This window comes from Phaethon aethereus (genome assembly GCF_964289735.1).
Source record: "Phaethon aethereus genome assembly, chromosome: 5".
Lineage (NCBI taxonomy): Eukaryota > Metazoa > Chordata > Aves > Phaethontiformes > Phaethontidae > Phaethon > Phaethon aethereus.
In genome coordinates, this window is record NC_138579.1 from 42,953,448 (window position 1) to 42,971,792 (window position 18,345).

The 18,345-nt window shown below is 38.8% G+C and overlaps 1 protein-coding gene across 1 annotated transcript in view; it reads right to left on the bottom strand.

Moving 5' to 3' along the window:
• MGA (MAX dimerization protein MGA) overlaps positions 1 to 18,345 on the bottom strand; it is a gene marked incomplete at both ends in the record, with an annotated part of 48,914 nt that overhangs the window by 23,339 nt on the left and 7,230 nt on the right. The window contains 12 exons of the mRNA XM_082000554.1: positions 221 to 853; positions 2,558 to 2,855; positions 4,362 to 4,882; positions 6,278 to 6,350; positions 6,794 to 6,934; positions 7,845 to 8,068; positions 9,018 to 9,375; positions 10,012 to 10,667; positions 11,526 to 11,624; positions 13,030 to 13,158; positions 17,772 to 17,867; positions 18,013 to 18,100. Of these exons, the coding sequence (XP_081856680.1) occupies positions 221 to 853; positions 2,558 to 2,855; positions 4,362 to 4,882; positions 6,278 to 6,350; positions 6,794 to 6,934; positions 7,845 to 8,068; positions 9,018 to 9,375; positions 10,012 to 10,667; positions 11,526 to 11,624; positions 13,030 to 13,158; positions 17,772 to 17,867; positions 18,013 to 18,100 (3,316 nt within the window). The remainder of the gene's footprint in view (positions 1 to 220; positions 854 to 2,557; positions 2,856 to 4,361; positions 4,883 to 6,277; positions 6,351 to 6,793; positions 6,935 to 7,844; positions 8,069 to 9,017; positions 9,376 to 10,011; positions 10,668 to 11,525; positions 11,625 to 13,029; positions 13,159 to 17,771; positions 17,868 to 18,012; positions 18,101 to 18,345) is intronic.

Genomic DNA, 18,345 nt, shown 5'->3' on the forward strand with positions numbered 1-18,345 from the left:
CATTTTTTTTCCTCCTCTACTGGCTTAGGCTGGAATAAAACAAGCAACTTGAGATTACATTTCTTACCCTATTTTGGAAAGAAGGGTGAGGCAAGTGAATCTATAATTAAATTGGGTTCTACAGTTGCAGACTGTATTCCAGCTATGAAGGAGGCAGAATTAAAAAAAAAAAAAAAAAAGGAAGTATTTGCAGTAATAGCCCAAAGCACCTAAGCCTTACCTCTTTTTGGGTTTAGTGAAGGACTTGAATTAACTCCTGATAGCATAATTGGAACAGAGCCAGCAGAGGAAGTTGGTGTGGTCACCACAGATGTAGCTGTAGCTGTTGCAGTTGTTAGTACAACTGTAGAAGTGGATGTTGTGACAACAGGACATGTAACAGTTGGTGGTGTTACTACGGTTTTAGGGGATGATGTGGTTGCTACTGGTGCAACAATCCCTGTTGCTTTTGTTACGTTCACAGTGGCAGTTGTGGATGAAGGAATAGTACAGGTGTTGATTCCAGGTGTTGCAGGAGCAGCTGTAACTGTATTTGCAGGAGGAGAGCAGGCAAGTTCATTAGCTCTCGTTTGGGTAGGAGTAGTCACAGTTGATGCTGACACACTGGTACTTTCCACAGTAACTGGAGAAATGGTGGTGGCTGTAGTGACCCCAGGAGAGACTGTGCATTGAGCTGGAGATGGCCTTGAGGGAACCACGGGAGCAACAACCATTATTGGTGTAGGCTTGACACTGAACTTCTGTGGCCCTGAAAGAGGCTGGCGCGTGCTCGCTCCAGGAATCTTCTGTTGTAGCGCTCCAGCTTTGTTCATCACAAACTGTGTGAACACACCACCAGGTGAGGGTCGGGCAGCTGCAAATAAAAACTTGCAGGTCAAAATTTTAATAGATTTCCTCTGCCTTTCATGAGGTGCTACAATTGTAATTTCAGCATGAATTTGAGCCTCCATTTTCTTTGTACCTTGTCATTAAATTGAAACTTTTTTGTGAGTCATGAACATGCCTTACATCTTAGAAAAGTGTCTGCTTTATTCCACTTCTACAGCTTTTTGTTGCATTTCTTCCCAGCCACCAAGAGTCGGGTCTTGAGGGGTTGTTCTTTATCATGAAACTATGATCAGACAATTCTAATTACAGTACAGGAAAACAAAAACCTAAGTGAAATAATGGGCTCAAACTATTTTCTAAACCTCAGTTCTTCCTCTAACAGCATGTGTGATCTTCCTCTTTTCACTGCTTCTTGGTTTTCATCCTCCTTCTACTGTATTCACATCTTACACAACCATGGGGGAAAAAGGCAGGAGGGAGTTAGAGTTTGCCATGTCACCTTCTCATTGCAGTGACATTTGTGCAACCGAGGACTGGATGGGACAAATTTAACCAATAAGAAGTAAACACTATTGGAAAGATAGTTTCCCTCATCCCTTACTCTCCAAGGGATCAGAATACTGCATCTACATCACTCCAGATGCCTACAGATGAGTATAACAGCATAGAGATTATGGAGCAAGTCCAGCTTAAATAGTGTAGTTATTTATGCATTTGGCATTTTTCACATAGAATATGCCAGAACACTTAGATTATATATGCAACGATCACTTCACCCATCAATGAAATGCAGCCAGCTCTTTAATATTGCATAAACACACAATACAAGAAGTTTTATTACAGGACAAGAAAAACAACACACCCATTTACACGACAATGAAAATTTAAGCAGAAAGAAACAAAACAATCAATCAGAAATTAAAGTTTTGCCAGGACACAGGTAACATCCTTTTCTCTTGCAAAGCTTCTTCAGATGTTTAATTAACACGTGGGAATATGTGGATGGGCACTAGTTATTTTAATTTTTTTAACTAATACAAAATGCAATAGCTAAAGCCAACTTCCTCTCTTGCCATGCTGGGGTTATCAGTATCAACTCAGATACAAGTACCACATGCTTCTTCCAATACTTTTTTTTCAAAACTCAAAGTGCTGACTAAGTCGAACTCCGTTTAGCTTGTGAAATCCAATGAGATTACAGGCCGGTGTGGTTATTGGCTGCACACCTGTTGCTTCGCTAATCCAGATTTGGACCATCTTGTCTTTCGCTGCTGCTTCACGTATCTTTGCTGGTCACAAGAATTCCAATTATAAGTGCAACATCATCAGAAAAGTTAACGCTGAAGAACCACAGATTAGAGTGATCCTTTACTCATTTTAAATTAAATCGATGTTTGATGAAAAGCAATTAAAAAATCATAGTAAAGAAATTCTCAAAACAAAAATCCAACCTTAACATTCAGCGTGTCTCCATCCACTCTTTCTTGTCTCTTGAAAATATGCGCTAGTAGTACTAATAAAATAACTAACAGTCACACCTGTAATCTTATTCTGAAGTAAAAATAAAACTTTCTGCTTTAAAGAGGTTATTTATTGCAGAGGCAGTTTAGGTAGGCAATGCAGCCAAAGGCAGCATGCACTGTTGCACAGAAATCAACAGCAATCCTGTACACTCACTTTTTACTTCAGCTTCACGCAATTTAAAACACAGTAATAAGTTCCAACCTACCTATCTGTCTCTGTGCTGGGACATGGGTTTTCAGAGTCGTCACAGTGGGGGTTGAAGTAGTGCTGGTGGAAGATGTAGTTTTGGGAGTTGATGTTGTGGGCACCTGGACTGATAGTGTCCCAGAAGCAGCTGCTTTAGCATTGGATGCTACCTTGGAGATCACAGTACTGAGGGTTGAGATATCAAGTACTGTGGGTCGCAGCCTGCCTGTGATATAAGCTGCTAGCCGACTGGCGGGATGTAATGCCCCCATCTGTCCCAAAAGCAGTTTGGCCTGAAGATACCTTTTATCATTAACCTGAAAAAAGTGGAAAAGGGAAATTTTGTGAAAAGAATGCGAATTCACCACCTCTGGAGAGGCGTTTCATTCCATGGGACCTCCAAGTGTCCTTTTAAAAAAACATTGCAATTCAGAATGGGAATTCCTCATTTCCTTACTGCCCCAGAGAACTCCAAACAACTCTGTTTTATCTTTAGAATACAGATTTTAGATGCTACTCAGACTCTCACATAGAACCAGAGAGTCCAATGGAGCATGTGAAATCACTGAAATCAGACCAAGTGAAGCTAGCACTTATTTTTCCTGTCCCTTACTTATGCTACAGTCCTGAATAAAAAAATCAGTTCCCAAATTCAAGGATAAGTTTGGATAAAATTCTCAAACCTAATTAATACCTAGCATCACAGAAGAAAGAATACTTATGTCATACACACTGGGACAAAACTCTAAAGAGCTTGTAAAAGCTTTATCAGCTTTTGTCTTATCCATACTGTTATTTAATACTGTAGTAAAGGTATGATGAGTTGACTAACTCCAAATTCAGGGTTGTAGCGGTAACTGATTGCATGGGAGAGAAGAAACAGAAAACATCTTTCTGAATGTCAGGTTTTATGCCTACTGGTCAATGGAAAGTTTTGGTAGTGCAGCATTTTACTCTCAGGTTGTTTGATAATACCTTCTAAAAGCCAAATATATTTAACACACTACTAAATAAGGTCTTGGCTCTTTTTATTAATCAACTTTTAATAAAAACAAGAAATCTTCCTCCCACATTTTTGCTCTCCACTAGCTTCTCTTTGTCAGGGTGCCATACCTGCAGAGTGTCATGAAAATAGATTTTACTCCTCTTCTCTAATTCATATGCTTCTCTGAAAGTGGTGTTACTATAACCACAAATACCTCTGATTGACAAAGGTCTTCATCATAGCCCTACAGTTTGTACCACCAATTCATAATACCAAGTTGGCAGCATGGAACTGCAGGGAAAGGACTCACTTTGAACTTTCTATTATGAAGTCTATTGATGAACAACATATATTCTGCAAAGAGGACACAGGCTACTAGTGAAGATTAAAGTAAGCTGTAGCAAAAAGCAATTTAGTGTTTACAGTTTCATTTTCAAGTTCTGTCCCAGTGTACACTTCCTCAGAAAATGTTCTTTTGTGGCCTCTAACAGCCATTCATATAGAAGTATCATCTGTCAAATGCATCTGCATGGCATTTGCCAAAGCACTGAAAAGATCTTGAGAGAAATTCTGAACTTGGGCCACCAAGACCCAAATGGCCAAAAGAACAAGCTAAACCATCAGATTTCAGACTTCCAATCAGATTTCCTGTTATCAAGTCAATTTTGAAAAGGGACAAGCTTATGGAGAGGCAAGAATGCCACCAGATACTAAGAATCTTTATCTGGACAGGCAAAAGACTAGGTAGACAAATTAAAGAGTGTTCTCCCCTTCAAGGAGTTCTGGGATACTGGATGAAACTGAATCTAATCTCCACAGTAAAGGCAGAGGGACCCACCTGAATCAAGCCTGAGGGGTTCCTATTAGTTTTGCGTTTGTAGACGACCAGCTTTCCCGCAGGAGAAACCCCTGCATAAAAAGGCAAGCCTTTGCCCCCATGCAACTTCTCCCGCAGTTTGTCCAATGTGTCTGCCCGCAAGAACTTTAGCTTTTCTCGTTTTTTGCGTGACGGCACTCCGCTATCAGGAGTCTCCAAGACAGGTATCTCAGGCTTCTTGTCCTTGTCACAATAGGACGGCACTGAAATTTTCACTCTGGAGGAGTAGACAGGAGGGTGGTTCTCATCCTGGGCCTTGTGTTCCGAAGCCAATTCAATAATGAAGCTACCCACTTTGAGGCACTGTGGTGCATTACTGTTGATATGCTGTGATAAGATGGTCAAGATCTTACTGTGATCTTCCTCCCAGTTGCAGTCAGAGATAATCTCGATAAGTTTGGTTGGTCCACCTTGAGTGGTGTGATGAACATAGGAGGTGGAGGAAGAGTCCCCCTCACTACGGGAAGACCACCAGCTTTTCTCTGAGAAAGAATTGAAATAGGTTTCTGCAATACTATGGCATTTTAATCACCTGGATATTCAAACAGTTTTATTCTGCCCACACCTCCACCCTCGTCTCAGCTGCAGGGCAACAAGTAAAAGAACTGTTCAAAGCATCACTTCCCCTTGCAGAGCTTCACAAGCAAGCAAAAACTCACTGCAAAACTACTGTAACTATTTCTCACAGTTCATTCCCTGCAGCCATACCATCTCACGCTGTATCCCATTGCATCACAAGCTAAACAAAGCTGGGTTGTTTCAGTACATGGATGAATGATCTCCAAGCAACACCAACATGCAGTAGAAAGCATCGCTGGTTATTCGAGATGTCACTTTTATCTTGGAGTCAGAAAAGGACCAGTGTCCTATAATGCCATGAGGAGCAAACACGCCACTAGCAGAACTGTCTTTTGCAGAAGATGTAAAACAGAAGCATGACCTTTTGTTGTCATTAGAGATCCAACGTCACTTTTTGCAGAACTGTAAGGATGTTGAGCCCTGTGTCCTGGCCATTTAATTTCACCTACCAATTCACCAGCATTTTCAACTAGTTGTATTATTTTTCCATTCCCATCCTTAAATGTAGAGTGTGCTGTTGTACACATTAAACAGGGAAAAAATTCAGCTCAAGAAGGCAGCTATATTTCATTAGTGGATGACATAATGCCTCTAGTGTACGTCTCATTTTGAAGTTTGTAACACGATTTAGGCAACTTCAGACTGAAGGAGAACACAGATGTCTAGCCTACTTCTTTATGAACTAGAAACTCAAACCCAGCATATATAACGTAGTAAAACTTCAATCCAACCTTTCAACTTGAACTAAAAGAATTCAACATCAATCTCCAAATAAAGTATAGGCGCTTCCTTGTCCCATACAGTCCTAAGTGGAGAACACGAGGATCCCATCCTCCCAGTACCACTTGGATATTTATTCAGTAACTAAGAAGTAATAGTAAGGGAAAAGAAAAAAGGAGGAGGACACAACCAAACAAACCAAAAACGGTGATCTCCATTCCTTCTCAAGTATTTAATTAGCATTCTTGAAGGCAAGTCTGCTGTGCAGTATTACCTTTTATTGCTAAACAAGCTACTGTAATACTGGCCATTTTAACCTTAGAACAATAGCAAGTACTGGATATTTAGCCTGCTCCCATGACATCTCCCACAACACACACACAACTCCTTAAGAAAACACGAAATTGTAAGCACATCATAAGGGTTTTTTATTGACAACCGTAGTAACTCCCCCAGCAAATGGACTTTTGTTTCATCAATAGCTGTAAAGTCTTAAAAAAATAAAGCCAACACACAACAAAAAAAGAAAATGTGGAACTACCAAAGACATCAAATTATACTCAAGACTCAGCTCTTACCTCCTGATTTATCAGTGTCTTTGTCTATCTCACAGGTTGTTTTCTCAGGAGACTGAAGCTCTAGTTCATGGTCCTGCAGGAGGAAAGAAATGCAAGAAGAATATTCATCCAATGTATCTCTCTTCCATGCCAAAAATCACATCACAAAATAAACTAATTCATCATACTATCATATGTATATGATACAAATCATAAAATCATAAAATATATGCTAACTTTGACAATGTTACAATTCGCATCTTAGAACAGCTCTTTCAACAATGAACATTTAAGCCTTACATGATAACACACTTGGCAGCCAGGAATTTCCACAGACAAGACAATGTCTACTGCAGTGACAAGATAAGTCTGACAGCACTGCTAGGTGATTTAGGCTCCGGCTCCATGGCCCTATCACCATCAAATGTAAGTCAAGCCCTCATGTCACGTAGGAGCTCCTGGGGAAAAAATTACTTCAACATTTTCACTATTTCTGCTTGTTCTATGACACATCCTAGTTACAGTGTCACTTCTTACCTTTACAATAGAACTCTGCGAATCACTTTTGTCTTTTTGTTGCTTTTTCTCCTCTCTCCTGCATTCATATGCTCGGACCCTTGCACAAGTCATCATACTTTCAAAGTACAAGTAGACAGGATCCTTGTCCTCCTCTCGAATCTATGAAAAAAAAAAAGAAAACCTCTCAATTTTAGATGCACATTAGATTTGTGAAACTGTTTTGCTTTCTAACAACACTTCAACATTAATGCTTCAATAGTAAATGTCAAAAGAAAGGTCTAGTACTTAAAGCTGAAACTGCCCTCTTAGTATCACATAGCCCAGTCTACACCTTGTTTCCAAACTACATATTCAGGGCAGAGGGGGAACGGAACACCACGACCACCCCTAAAAATCCAAACCTGTTCAGATACTCTTAAGTGGGGAACTGAGTCCTAAGTGTCATGCATTGTTTAACATTATCTGGTATACATTAAACAGCAACTCTGGTGTGTTTGTTCTTCAGACATAACTAAACTCAACTCTTCTGTTCTTCCTCTACTGCTGCTGTTGCTTTTGTTAGATAAACAACAGGGTGTTTAGGGGAGGGGAGAGGCAAAGGCAGATTCTTCCAACATTGGCAGTGAAACCTCAAAGAAGAACAAAAAAACAGACTCCAGGACTACACTGAACAGTGCGTCTGCATCCCAGTATTATTTTTTTTTAAGTACTTAATTAATTACATAGGCTACATTATGCAGCTAATAACTTACACAAACATTACAGGACAAGCAATCATTTTGCCAGAAATAGCATATATTAGTGCATTTTTTAAATGAGGCTATTAGTGAATCATAATCACCTTCCACCATCTGCATATTGCTACAGCAAATTCTCAACAGAAGACAGACATTATAAAGATTTATATACATTGAATTCATCCTAGCTTACCAACATACCTATGGGCAGAGTCAATCTTAGGTTTTCATCTCAAATTTAATCTCAAATGGCCTAGCACAGAAGCTTTTGACAGTGTTTCTTTTAATTTTCAATACAAAGAAAAACAAAAGCATCACTTTTCCTTTCTTACCACTGGATTGGGTTTAGGAGTATACACTCTGCCTGGTTTCATTCCACCGGAAGACCTATGCTTACTAGAAAGCAATACTTCTGGGTTTGGCAGTACCGCAGATTTAACTGGTTCAATAACAGAGGGTGTTGGGATGTAAATTGGCTCTGGATCTATTTCACCTTCTACTTTCACCCACAATGGACAATTCCTAATAGGCTGTTCTGGCTCCGAGTCACAGATAGCTGAAAAAACAGGAAAAATCAAAACCAACTTACTACTAAATGAAACACCATCTAACACAGCAGTAACAGAAATTTTTGTTTGTGCCTATGGTCTAGTCATGCAGCAATCACTAGTTCATACTGCCAGAAACTACTACTGGTTGTTTTTCTTGTCTCAAATTCTAGCCAAAAGTGACTGGAATTTGTCCACAAGAAAGAGGAAATGAAAATAAAAAATGATTCTACACTAATCATTGTTTCTCACTTGTACTGTGATAGCAGACACAGAAAAAGACTGAAGAATTAGTGATCTTCATGGATGCTGTATACTTAAAAATTACAAAACATCCCCAAAACCCCAGACTCTATACCACAGCTCTATGGCAGAATTCATTTATTCCAATGGAACAGCAGATAGCAGTTTCTTTTTTGCTATTGATAAAAGTACTACTAGCAAGAAACTGAAAGTGTAAATTCATGGTCAGTTTCTACCAATTTGGTTTTCTGAGCATCGTGTAGGCCAGATCTGAAACTACTATAGATCACTGTATTTCCACTGAAGTCAGTGAACTATGCAGCCATATACAGCAACTGAAAATACAGCTATAGATACTCACTCGGTAAGAGGGAAAGAAAACAGCACCCTGACAGTGAAGATTACCAACAGCGATAGCAGTAATTATCTCAGAGCCTTAGTCTTTAAAGATATTTGGAGAGTTGAGCAAGAGTTTAAATTATCAAAAAGAAACTCTGGCTATTTGATCACAATAAACTAAGTAGAGTCCAAAATGCTGATGGGATAAGAGCTAAAAAAAAGGGAAAAGGTGTTACTTCCCGCCAGTCTCTTGGAATTCACTCCCAATTTCTGGATTTAGAAATGGCATCACTACTGCGTCCTAATAAAAATGCCCACCAAGATAGGTGGTTTCTGCAAAGTTGTAAGTAATCAATTTTGCCCAGCAATACTCACTGTATTCCACTCTTTTTCTCTTCTTCTTATCTTTCTGCTTCAGCTCATCTTCTTCCCCATCACCCTCTTCTTCCACATCTTCATCCTCTTGCGGTTCTTCTTGTGTTCCACAGAACACAAGATTTCCACGCACAGCCTTTTTCATTATTTTCTTATGTTTTGATCCACCCTTCACCAGCAACACTCTTCTCTTCAAGCAAGTACAACCAAACATACAGTCTGGCCTGCGGCAGTGGGTAGGCTGACGTTTCTCCAGTGCTAGACTGGCACATATGCAACCCAGTCGACAGAAATCATTATTGCAAGGAGGTGCTCGTCGTCTTATTATTTTGTGGATAGGTTTGTTTTTGAGAGAAGCCTAAGAAAAGTTTTAAAGAATTATACACTTAAATTTTAATAAGACGAAATTTTAGCCAGATTAAATCAAGCATATGCAAAATTGCTATTCGAAGTTCATTTAAAATAATCCCTCCACCTACACAGTTTACATATGAAAATTTGTCATCTACACTAAAAAAAAAAACCAAAAAACCACACCACCAAAAACAGAGGAGAGTTTGCATTTGAAGTCTTCCGAGAGGCAATCTGAGACAGCTAAACCATCTTGGTAATAAGTAGGATGTGAAGAAAGCAAAAGAGGTTATCATGTGACAACCAAGTACATGACCAGGATTTTTTTGCAGTTAGTTCAATGGAAAAAAGAAGTGACAAATAGTAAGGAAATGCAGTTACTGAACAGCAATTGTATTAACCGGAATTTTTTAAAGTTGAAAATTTGAGATAACTCAAATTAATGATTCATATCAACAGCTATTATCACAATTATTTTTTTCCACATACTGCAAAGTCAGCACTTCTCAACTTTCATTGCAAAGACTACACCACAGAGGAACATCATGCTTTGTCACACTCCTTAGAGGCTTGCTTTGTCACGCTCCTTGCACAGATTTGGAAAAGCAACAGTACAGAAAGAAAGAAACTCTTACAGATCTACCTGAGCCGTAAGCAGGGTTGCCAGAGAGATGTCTGCTCGTTCTTCTGTAATATAGGTCCGTGGTTTGCCATCCCAGAGAGCACAGTCTTCCAAGTCCATTAACTTCACTTGAGATTTAGACAAACCTGGTGGACGAGCTGCATGTTGCTGTTGTGGTGCTTGGCGCAAACTAATCTGTTTTGGAAGTATGTTTTCATCTAGAGCTGGCACCATGAAACTATCCGCTTGGTTAGTCAAACTGCTATTTGAGACAGACTTAGCAGCCTTTTCCCCTGATCCTGAAGAGTTCTGTTTCTGCTTTGAAGAAAAAGGTGAAGGCAGGATAGGCTTGTAAGATGATTTTACTCTACTGTTTGTAGATGTCTGTCTGTTTTGAGTCTTTGTCTTCCTAGAGGTAGATGACAGGGGAACAGGCTTGAATGTATAAGATGTTGATGGAATTATGGTGGATTGCTTCTTCAAAACACTGTCAAGTGTTCGCACATAGCTAGTGCTCTTAGTGGGAAGCTGATACACCACAGGAGAAGTGGGAGTGCTAGTGCTAGAAGAGAATCCAATACTTGTTTCCATCAACTTCCCTTCATTTTCCAGGTACTCATCCAGCTTGTCACTACAGAATGCTGAGCGATTCTTCAACGAACCTTCTGAACTGCCACCTAAACAAATACAGAGCACTTTAATTAGTTCCTGGGAAAATATACTGACAAATCTTATAATAATTAAAGAATATATGAGGTAAACACCTCTCTCAAAATATATACAATTCTTTTAGAAGAGTACAACACAGGCACACCAAACATAACCCACACTGAAACACAACCAGCTGCCTGGTTTTGTGAGATTTTGCATGTGTATTCATTCACAAAATCAGTAAACCTTCAACAGGCAGTGCTTCTGTGCAACTTACTTTGTCCTGAATGTCTAGCCTACCCCAAACTCCACAATACATCTGGCATATCCCAATGCAACATTGTATCAAAGTGCAGAAGGTACAATGTAAATATTTAATCTTTATATAAATTAAAAATTGGCAAATTGCCAAATACCCATTTCTTCCTGGGGCAGGGCAAAGTAATCTAGTATGTACAGAATACCTACTCTAACTGGAGTTAAAAATACACTGATATATATAAAAATTACTCTAGTTCATTAAGGTCCCTGGGGCAAGAGAATTCTGGAAATACCATATGCTGAAGTAAACTCAAAACTGATGAACAAAACCAAAACTATTACAGCTTTTATCTTCACTCAAGCCTTTTGTGTAGAACAGAATATATGTATTTTTTATCTTACTCAAAGTAAGTTTCTCTCTTCCCTCCTAAAGCTCCATTCTGACCAGGGAAACATTACAAAAAAATTCTTTATGCATGACAGTTTCAATATAAAAAAATAAATCTCTCATTAAGACACACAGAATTATTAAATTGCAAGACCTATAGAAGGTCAAGTAAAAGGCCACATGTTTGAAATACTCTCATCTCTCTTTCTGTCTCTTTTTTTTTTTTTTTTTTTACCTTCATTTCTAGAAGCACCATGAAGCTTCCCTCGCCAGCCTTTGATTTTTGTGAAGTCATTTGTCTTTCCTGTCCTGGAAACAAAAGGAAATCCGGTATCTGGAAAAGAAGCAGCCTAGCCTCAGTTTATGAGCCATACTTGACTGTGCCAATGTCCTAGCAAACTCTGCTTATTCCTTTTCATGGACGTATGAACAGTAGTAAAATTAAAGACTGAAGACAGACACTTGATTTTTACTTTTTTTTTTTTTTTTAACAGAATAAAGCCAAGCTTCCTGTAGAGTTCCACTGTATGGCCATGCATCTGCTATCCCATGCAAAAGATGTCTTCTCCTGTATTTTCAGTTTTAGTCTCCTCAGCAATGGTGCAAGCAGTTGATTCCAAAACTCAAACAGGCAAATCAGCTACTTAGTAGGCTAAAACAGAACAGGCAGATTCTGAGTTGATACTACAGCCTCTCTCAGTGAGGAAAGTAATCTGAGTCTTTCCCCTCAGATGAGCCAATGGCTTTTGTAAGACCTGTGGAAACTTCATTTAATAGTTGCTGTTCTGTCAAATTCAGCTGATTATCAATTAGGGGTAGAGACAGGGAATAATCACAAAAGGCAAACGGCAACATCTCTGTCAAGTTATCCATCAGCTCTGGGAGCCAAGGTGGAATGTAAAAATACTAATAGGGATCTTTGCGGCTGTTTTACATATTGCTAGGCTAGAAATAATTGCATTTGACACTGAGCTGACTGAGGTCTTCTGAATTGAACCTGCCTCTCTTGCCGTGTAAACAGCCGAGATACAATGTCTGTCTCTTTACCAGCTCCCAAAAGCAGCAGATTAAGACAGACACAGTAATCAGAATATTAAAGTAGGAAAAAGAGGTAAGTAGGAGAAAGCTAAGCACTCCTCTACTTTGTCGAACCAGTTTATTAAAAACAGTATCTAACAACAGCATTAGAAGCATAGTCACATTACGATGAGGAATGCATTTGTTTGCATATCAAAGAAGTTTGAAAAAGCACAATTGTTCAGCACTTTTGTAACAAATAATTATCATGAAGTTACAGGTTAGCCCCCAAGTGACACCTCAAGCTCTTCTTCTGGAAAGTTCTGATACTCAGCTCTGTGAAAGACAACTTTTTTTGTTTTGCATGTGAGCAGCATCAGAGAAAAAGAGATTGCTTAGGCTTTTTCTGAGCCATTTGAGAATAGTTAATGTGTGTATTTACATTTAGAAAATCCGGCTCCAACAGACAAAACATGCCTGTATTAAAATAAGCTGGACAGATACTATTATTGGATCACAACCACCACAAAAATGAAGGCTAAAGACAACCTAGCCAGAATTACTCAGGACTCCTTGGCCAGTAACAGCATAATGATTTAAGGAAGTGATCACACTTTCTCTTTAAGATATCAAGTTCAACTAAACAGCCATTCCCTCCTTCTGATCATTGATAATAAAAAAAGGTAATACTTGTGATTTCAGCAAATTCATATTCTACCCACCTGGAGAATTGGGATTGGTTCCTGGATAGCTCCACAAAGAGTAATTTGAGTAGGAAAGAGGCAGCTGCACACCCAAGTATTTCAAGTCAATGCTCATTGTTGGGTCCACAGAATTCAACTTCAGTCCCACTACAAGAGGCAATATCAGTAAATGTCTCAATGCAGCAAGATGTTAGGAAAGTCAATGCATTTACTAGAAAATAAACCAGTAAGTTATAGATAAACTTTTGTAGCATCCACCCACCATTTTAAGAGACCCGAAAGAGAATATTATCAATTGTAACCATTACTTATGCTGGAGTTGCAGCACATATGAATTAAAGAGTATTGTAGGGAATGCGAAATCAAGAAAAAAATTGAATTAGTTTTCTTGATTACTACTGAAGTTTCCATAGAACTTTATTAACTGAAGTGCCAGTGTTGTAATAATTCTCATAATAAAAGTTTTTGTTTGTTCATTTCTTGAAGAAGTTAGCACCAGTTACATCCTTGAAGGCTAGTTACTTCCTGAACCAAACCAGCTGACTATTTGACATTTCATATCACTATATAAATTATCAGTCCTGCCAGTGGTACTTACACACCCCCTCCTCTACTGAACCCTATTTTTGTGCGAGAGATGTACCACACACACTTCAGTTTCAATCAGCAGTAAGAGACAAGAGTAAACCACATTTCAGTTCTGAAGAAGTGTGTGTGCATGTTTGGAAATCATGATATAAACAAAGCTGTGTTCAGACAGTGCTCTTAGGAGTAGTTCATCAAATGACCAAGATCTCAGTAGGTTATTTTTTTCCAGGCTTGGCAGTTTCCAATAAAACACTTTTTTTAAGCAGGGAGAAAAAACAACTATAAAGAAACTAAACAATCCATGTTGTTGATGCCACCACAAATGCTTAACTGCCTATAACACCTTCCTTCATCAACTCCCCCAAAATACTCAAATTGAAAGACTTGACTTGGTCACAAAAGGTATCTAAATATAGATACAGAAATGCTGAGAAAAAAGATGCTACTAAATTTGACTTCGTAACTTTTTCAGAAAAATATCGTTACACTGAATTCAAGAAATTATTGTTGTCAATGAAATTCAGCTCACAGTATGAAGTTGAGAACATGCATTCTCATTTTTAGCTACAGAAACATAAAAATGTTGCTCCTGTTGCCAACAAATCTGAAATTCATATATTAAATATGTTAGTTTGAAATTGAAAATGTAGTACTTGACAAGGCTCAGGACACAAAGTTGTCCTTGCACATACAGCAGAAACCTTGTGTTGGTGGTACACATTCATTTTCGTACGTGGCAAAGTGACCCAATTACTGGCAGCCCAAAAACAATGGACATGGAACAAATCTCAGACAGTTGTTTGAACAGATACCATTCTCAAAGACAGTCTAATGAGATATAATTTTCAAATCTACATAGGGAAAATGAGCAGCAAGTCAATGCAGCATTTTGTATAAAAACATGTAAACTGCCAAATGTCAACATGCCATACACTTCTTTTCAAGCAAAATTTAAAATAAAATGGAAAGAGTAGATACAGTTTATTTTTCTTGACACTCCATTTGAATTATTCTGTGATCTTCAAAAACAAGCCTAGCTTTGTTTAACACTCAAACAAAAATAAGAACACCACCCATACACAAAATCAATTATTTCAGTTTAGGATCATGAAGTAAAAGACACCCAGACAAAAAACAGAGGATGGCTCCAACAAGTGTAACATGGAATAAATGCAGTAACAGGTAAGTATATGTCAGTACAGACATTAGCGTACGTGATATGAACTATCATTTTTATTAATTTCTATCATCCCGTGTATTGCTAAATTTCAGTTGCTGTAATCAAATAGTAGCAAATGAAGAACCATCTCCTTCAGAACTTTCTCCTCTCCATCAGATGCAGCTGCTAAATCTGAAATAAGATGCTTGACAACAGTGCCTTTGATTTTCAAGAATATAAGGGATTCAAATTAGCTCAGATAGAAGAGGCATCCCATAGTACCCATTCCAGTACTCCAGCAGGAGCTTTCATTCTAACATGCTTAAGTTGAATCCCCTTCTTTCTGAAGCATCTTCTTCCTGCAGTCCTGGTGATTCTAAGATTTAGACAGTCTCAATCACCATTTTCTTAACTTCATGTATCAACAGTAACTGTGGGGTTCAGGTACTCCTCCAACACATGATTAGTGAATCTCAAAAGAAACAAGCTTCTTGACTACATTGTCTAAAACCAAAAGCATGAGTTAACATCAGAATTGCTATGTACATTTCCCGTACTGCAGTGAGGACAAGAAAGCCAGTAAGCTTCTACAAAATGGCTGAAAGCACATTCAGAAACATGCGCTTCACATCTTCCAGACATAAGGGAGTCATGCCTCTATACCTGTTCTGTAGTAGATGACAAGAAGGTATTAGTCATGATCTATGGCCAAGAAATTTTGGAGAACAAGTATCAGAATCAAGAAGGCCAATGAGGCTGCACCAAGCTACAAGGTGCTACTTAGAATCAGTATGTCTGGGAAAAGGTACAGCCCTTAAGTTTCACCTAAAGGCACTCCTCAGCCACCTCCTTATGTCTTACTGACAAAATTGTAGAGAGAGAGAGAAGAAAAAAACCCCAACAATCCCTCTCTCCATTAACATAATTGTGTTCCTTTCCCCATCTCAAGTCTGCAACGGAAGGCAAAAGATCTGTAGCTTTTTGGAAGGTGAAGGTAATCTGAATAAAGACTGACTCCAGTTCACATGCAGCAGCTGAAGTCTAACAACAGAAGTATTTGTATTGTAATTCACTTCACAACCTCATCAAATTACATCTATATCTGTCTGTAGTAATGCTCTTGCTGCAAATAGTCTTCACATAACTTCTTCTCCCCTCTAAGAATTAGACACGTGAGGGTCATTCCCTTCATTGTCGACTTACAGTTTCACCATTTAAGAGGCTCAGCAGATCACCATCCAACACTGGAAAAAGTGGTCACCAGCATTCAAGAAAATCAAAAATTTTCAGATCTTTTTTTCTGAGCTTGATGCTTGACTCTTCTTGTCTATTTTGTAGTATCTGTGAACTGCTCCACCCTTCAACCACACATTTCACCACCACTCATTCAGAAGCTGGAGGAGAAACAGGTGGATTTTACATATTCCCAGCTTCGGTATCATCTCATGAGTAAAAGAGCCCTTGCTAGTGTTCTGGTTGCCAACATACCATAGTTTTATTACACTTTTCTTGGGTAAAGATAAAATCTAGGAGACCCACAACATAATCCTAAAAAGCCTTAACGTTGCTGTAACATTTGCTTAGCACTGTATCTAGCATTGCCAGCAGCTGACCACAAAAGGGATTTTACTACCATTCTTGAAATATGACAACACATGCAGACCTGCGAGGGCAGGTTGGCCAGTGAAGTCATTAGAAAACAGCGACACTTATTTCTGGAATCATGGGAGGGGAAAACTGCATTTAGACATCCATGACACAACTAACAAAGTTGATACTATACCACTGAGGTCCAACCTGGCTGGGGACAGGTTATCGTGTTTCATTCCCACCACATCCAGGACAGAGCTCCAAGAGCTCTCTATTACCCTTCTTATGACTGCTTTGCAAAGGTGGAGGACAGGAATGTCAGCTCAACACTAGCAAGATGCAAAGGCATCTCTTTAAATGGTTGCAAAAAATGCCAGGCTAGTTCTCATCATACCCCGTGCATAAATCATTCAAGATAATCTAGGGTTCTTCACAGTAGAAGCTCTGTGAGGACCCAAAATAACTAGTATCAGAGTCAAGATCAGTATTTGGAGTCTCAAACCCTACAGCACCACAGTTGTATGTTTGAAAAATTCAGGGCCAGAACCTCAAGAGCATGACGTATGATGCTTCCATTCACATCAATTTCTTCATCATCTGCTGATGGCTATGTTAATGCCATAGGTCTCTATTGCTGAAGACTCTCAACATCATCAGTAGAGAGAACATTAAGTTCTGCTGTGTTGATCCTTGACCTCTTCCAGGTTGTGATTTGTCATTTATATACAATATTATTCTGAGGTCAGATGGAAGCACCTTGCTTGGCCCTCTTATGTGGCTAGTGAACCTGTATCTACAGTGACTCAAAAGAAATACAGACTCAAACATAGCAAATGTAGTCTTAGCTAAATGTTTCTGCACGTCTAGCTCGTCTACTACCAGGAAATGGCTATTTTCTATGAAGGAGTAAAATCAACTCCATCTACTCTCTACAAGGATTAGCTCATTACAAAACAGGCATGGCATGAAGTCTGAAGGCTCAGCATCTTTTGCAAGAGGCATACAATGACATGCAGACTCTTGCTCTGCTGTTGGACATTCAGGATTCGTCACCTGCCTCCTCCACCTCCCAGTAGTTTCCAACATGAACGTGTGAAGACAAAAACATCTTTACTGGCTGGCTGAAACTACTTTTAAAGCCTCTAAGAAAAAAACTGGGTCAGACACCACAGATTCTCTCTCATTGCCACAAGTGGCAAGAGGAAAACTAGCAGTTTCACACAAATTTCCTTTCATACTCTCACATTTGTATATACACACTTGTATGCTTTACTGCATTTGAAAAAAAAAAAAAACCACAACCAAAATCAGATCCCAGCTGTATTGGACATACACAGTATTACATCCAGTAGGAAATTATCAGCTCAGTATGATTAAGTATAATGTACAACCACGTGCAACAATATGTACACTGCCTGCTTACCTTCCTGAAGGCTAGGATGTATTACTTGCTTATGCCTCAAGGTCTTCAGCTCTTCCATCAATTCCTTTTCCAGTACTTCTATTCTTGCTTGACAATCTACTCAAAGAAATAAAAGAAGAGAGAACATACAAAAAACATTTACCATGCAAAAAATTTACTCAAATGATTAATTTTCCAGTATGTCTTTACAAATTCCCTTATTGCAGGGAACAGCCACTTACAAAAAAATACAAAAATGTACCTGGATCATTTGTAGTCAACAAGGGAGCCTGAAGATTCTGTGACTCTTCTCCTCCAGCTCTATCAACAGTGTGAATGTCAAGAGCTTCCTACACACACAAAGAGCCTTGAGTAAGTATAAGATACCTTAAAACACTGACTTAGATACAAACTAGGCCACATCAAAACATTACTGAAATATTCAAAACATTAGAATTAAACATTTGAAAGACTGTTTAATAAACAAGTATACATTCTTTTATACAGAACTCTAGATCCTACTATTTCCCCCCAAGTTGCTAAGAAGTAAGAAAATGTTACAATTAACATAGAGACAAGGTAACAGATTTGGAAA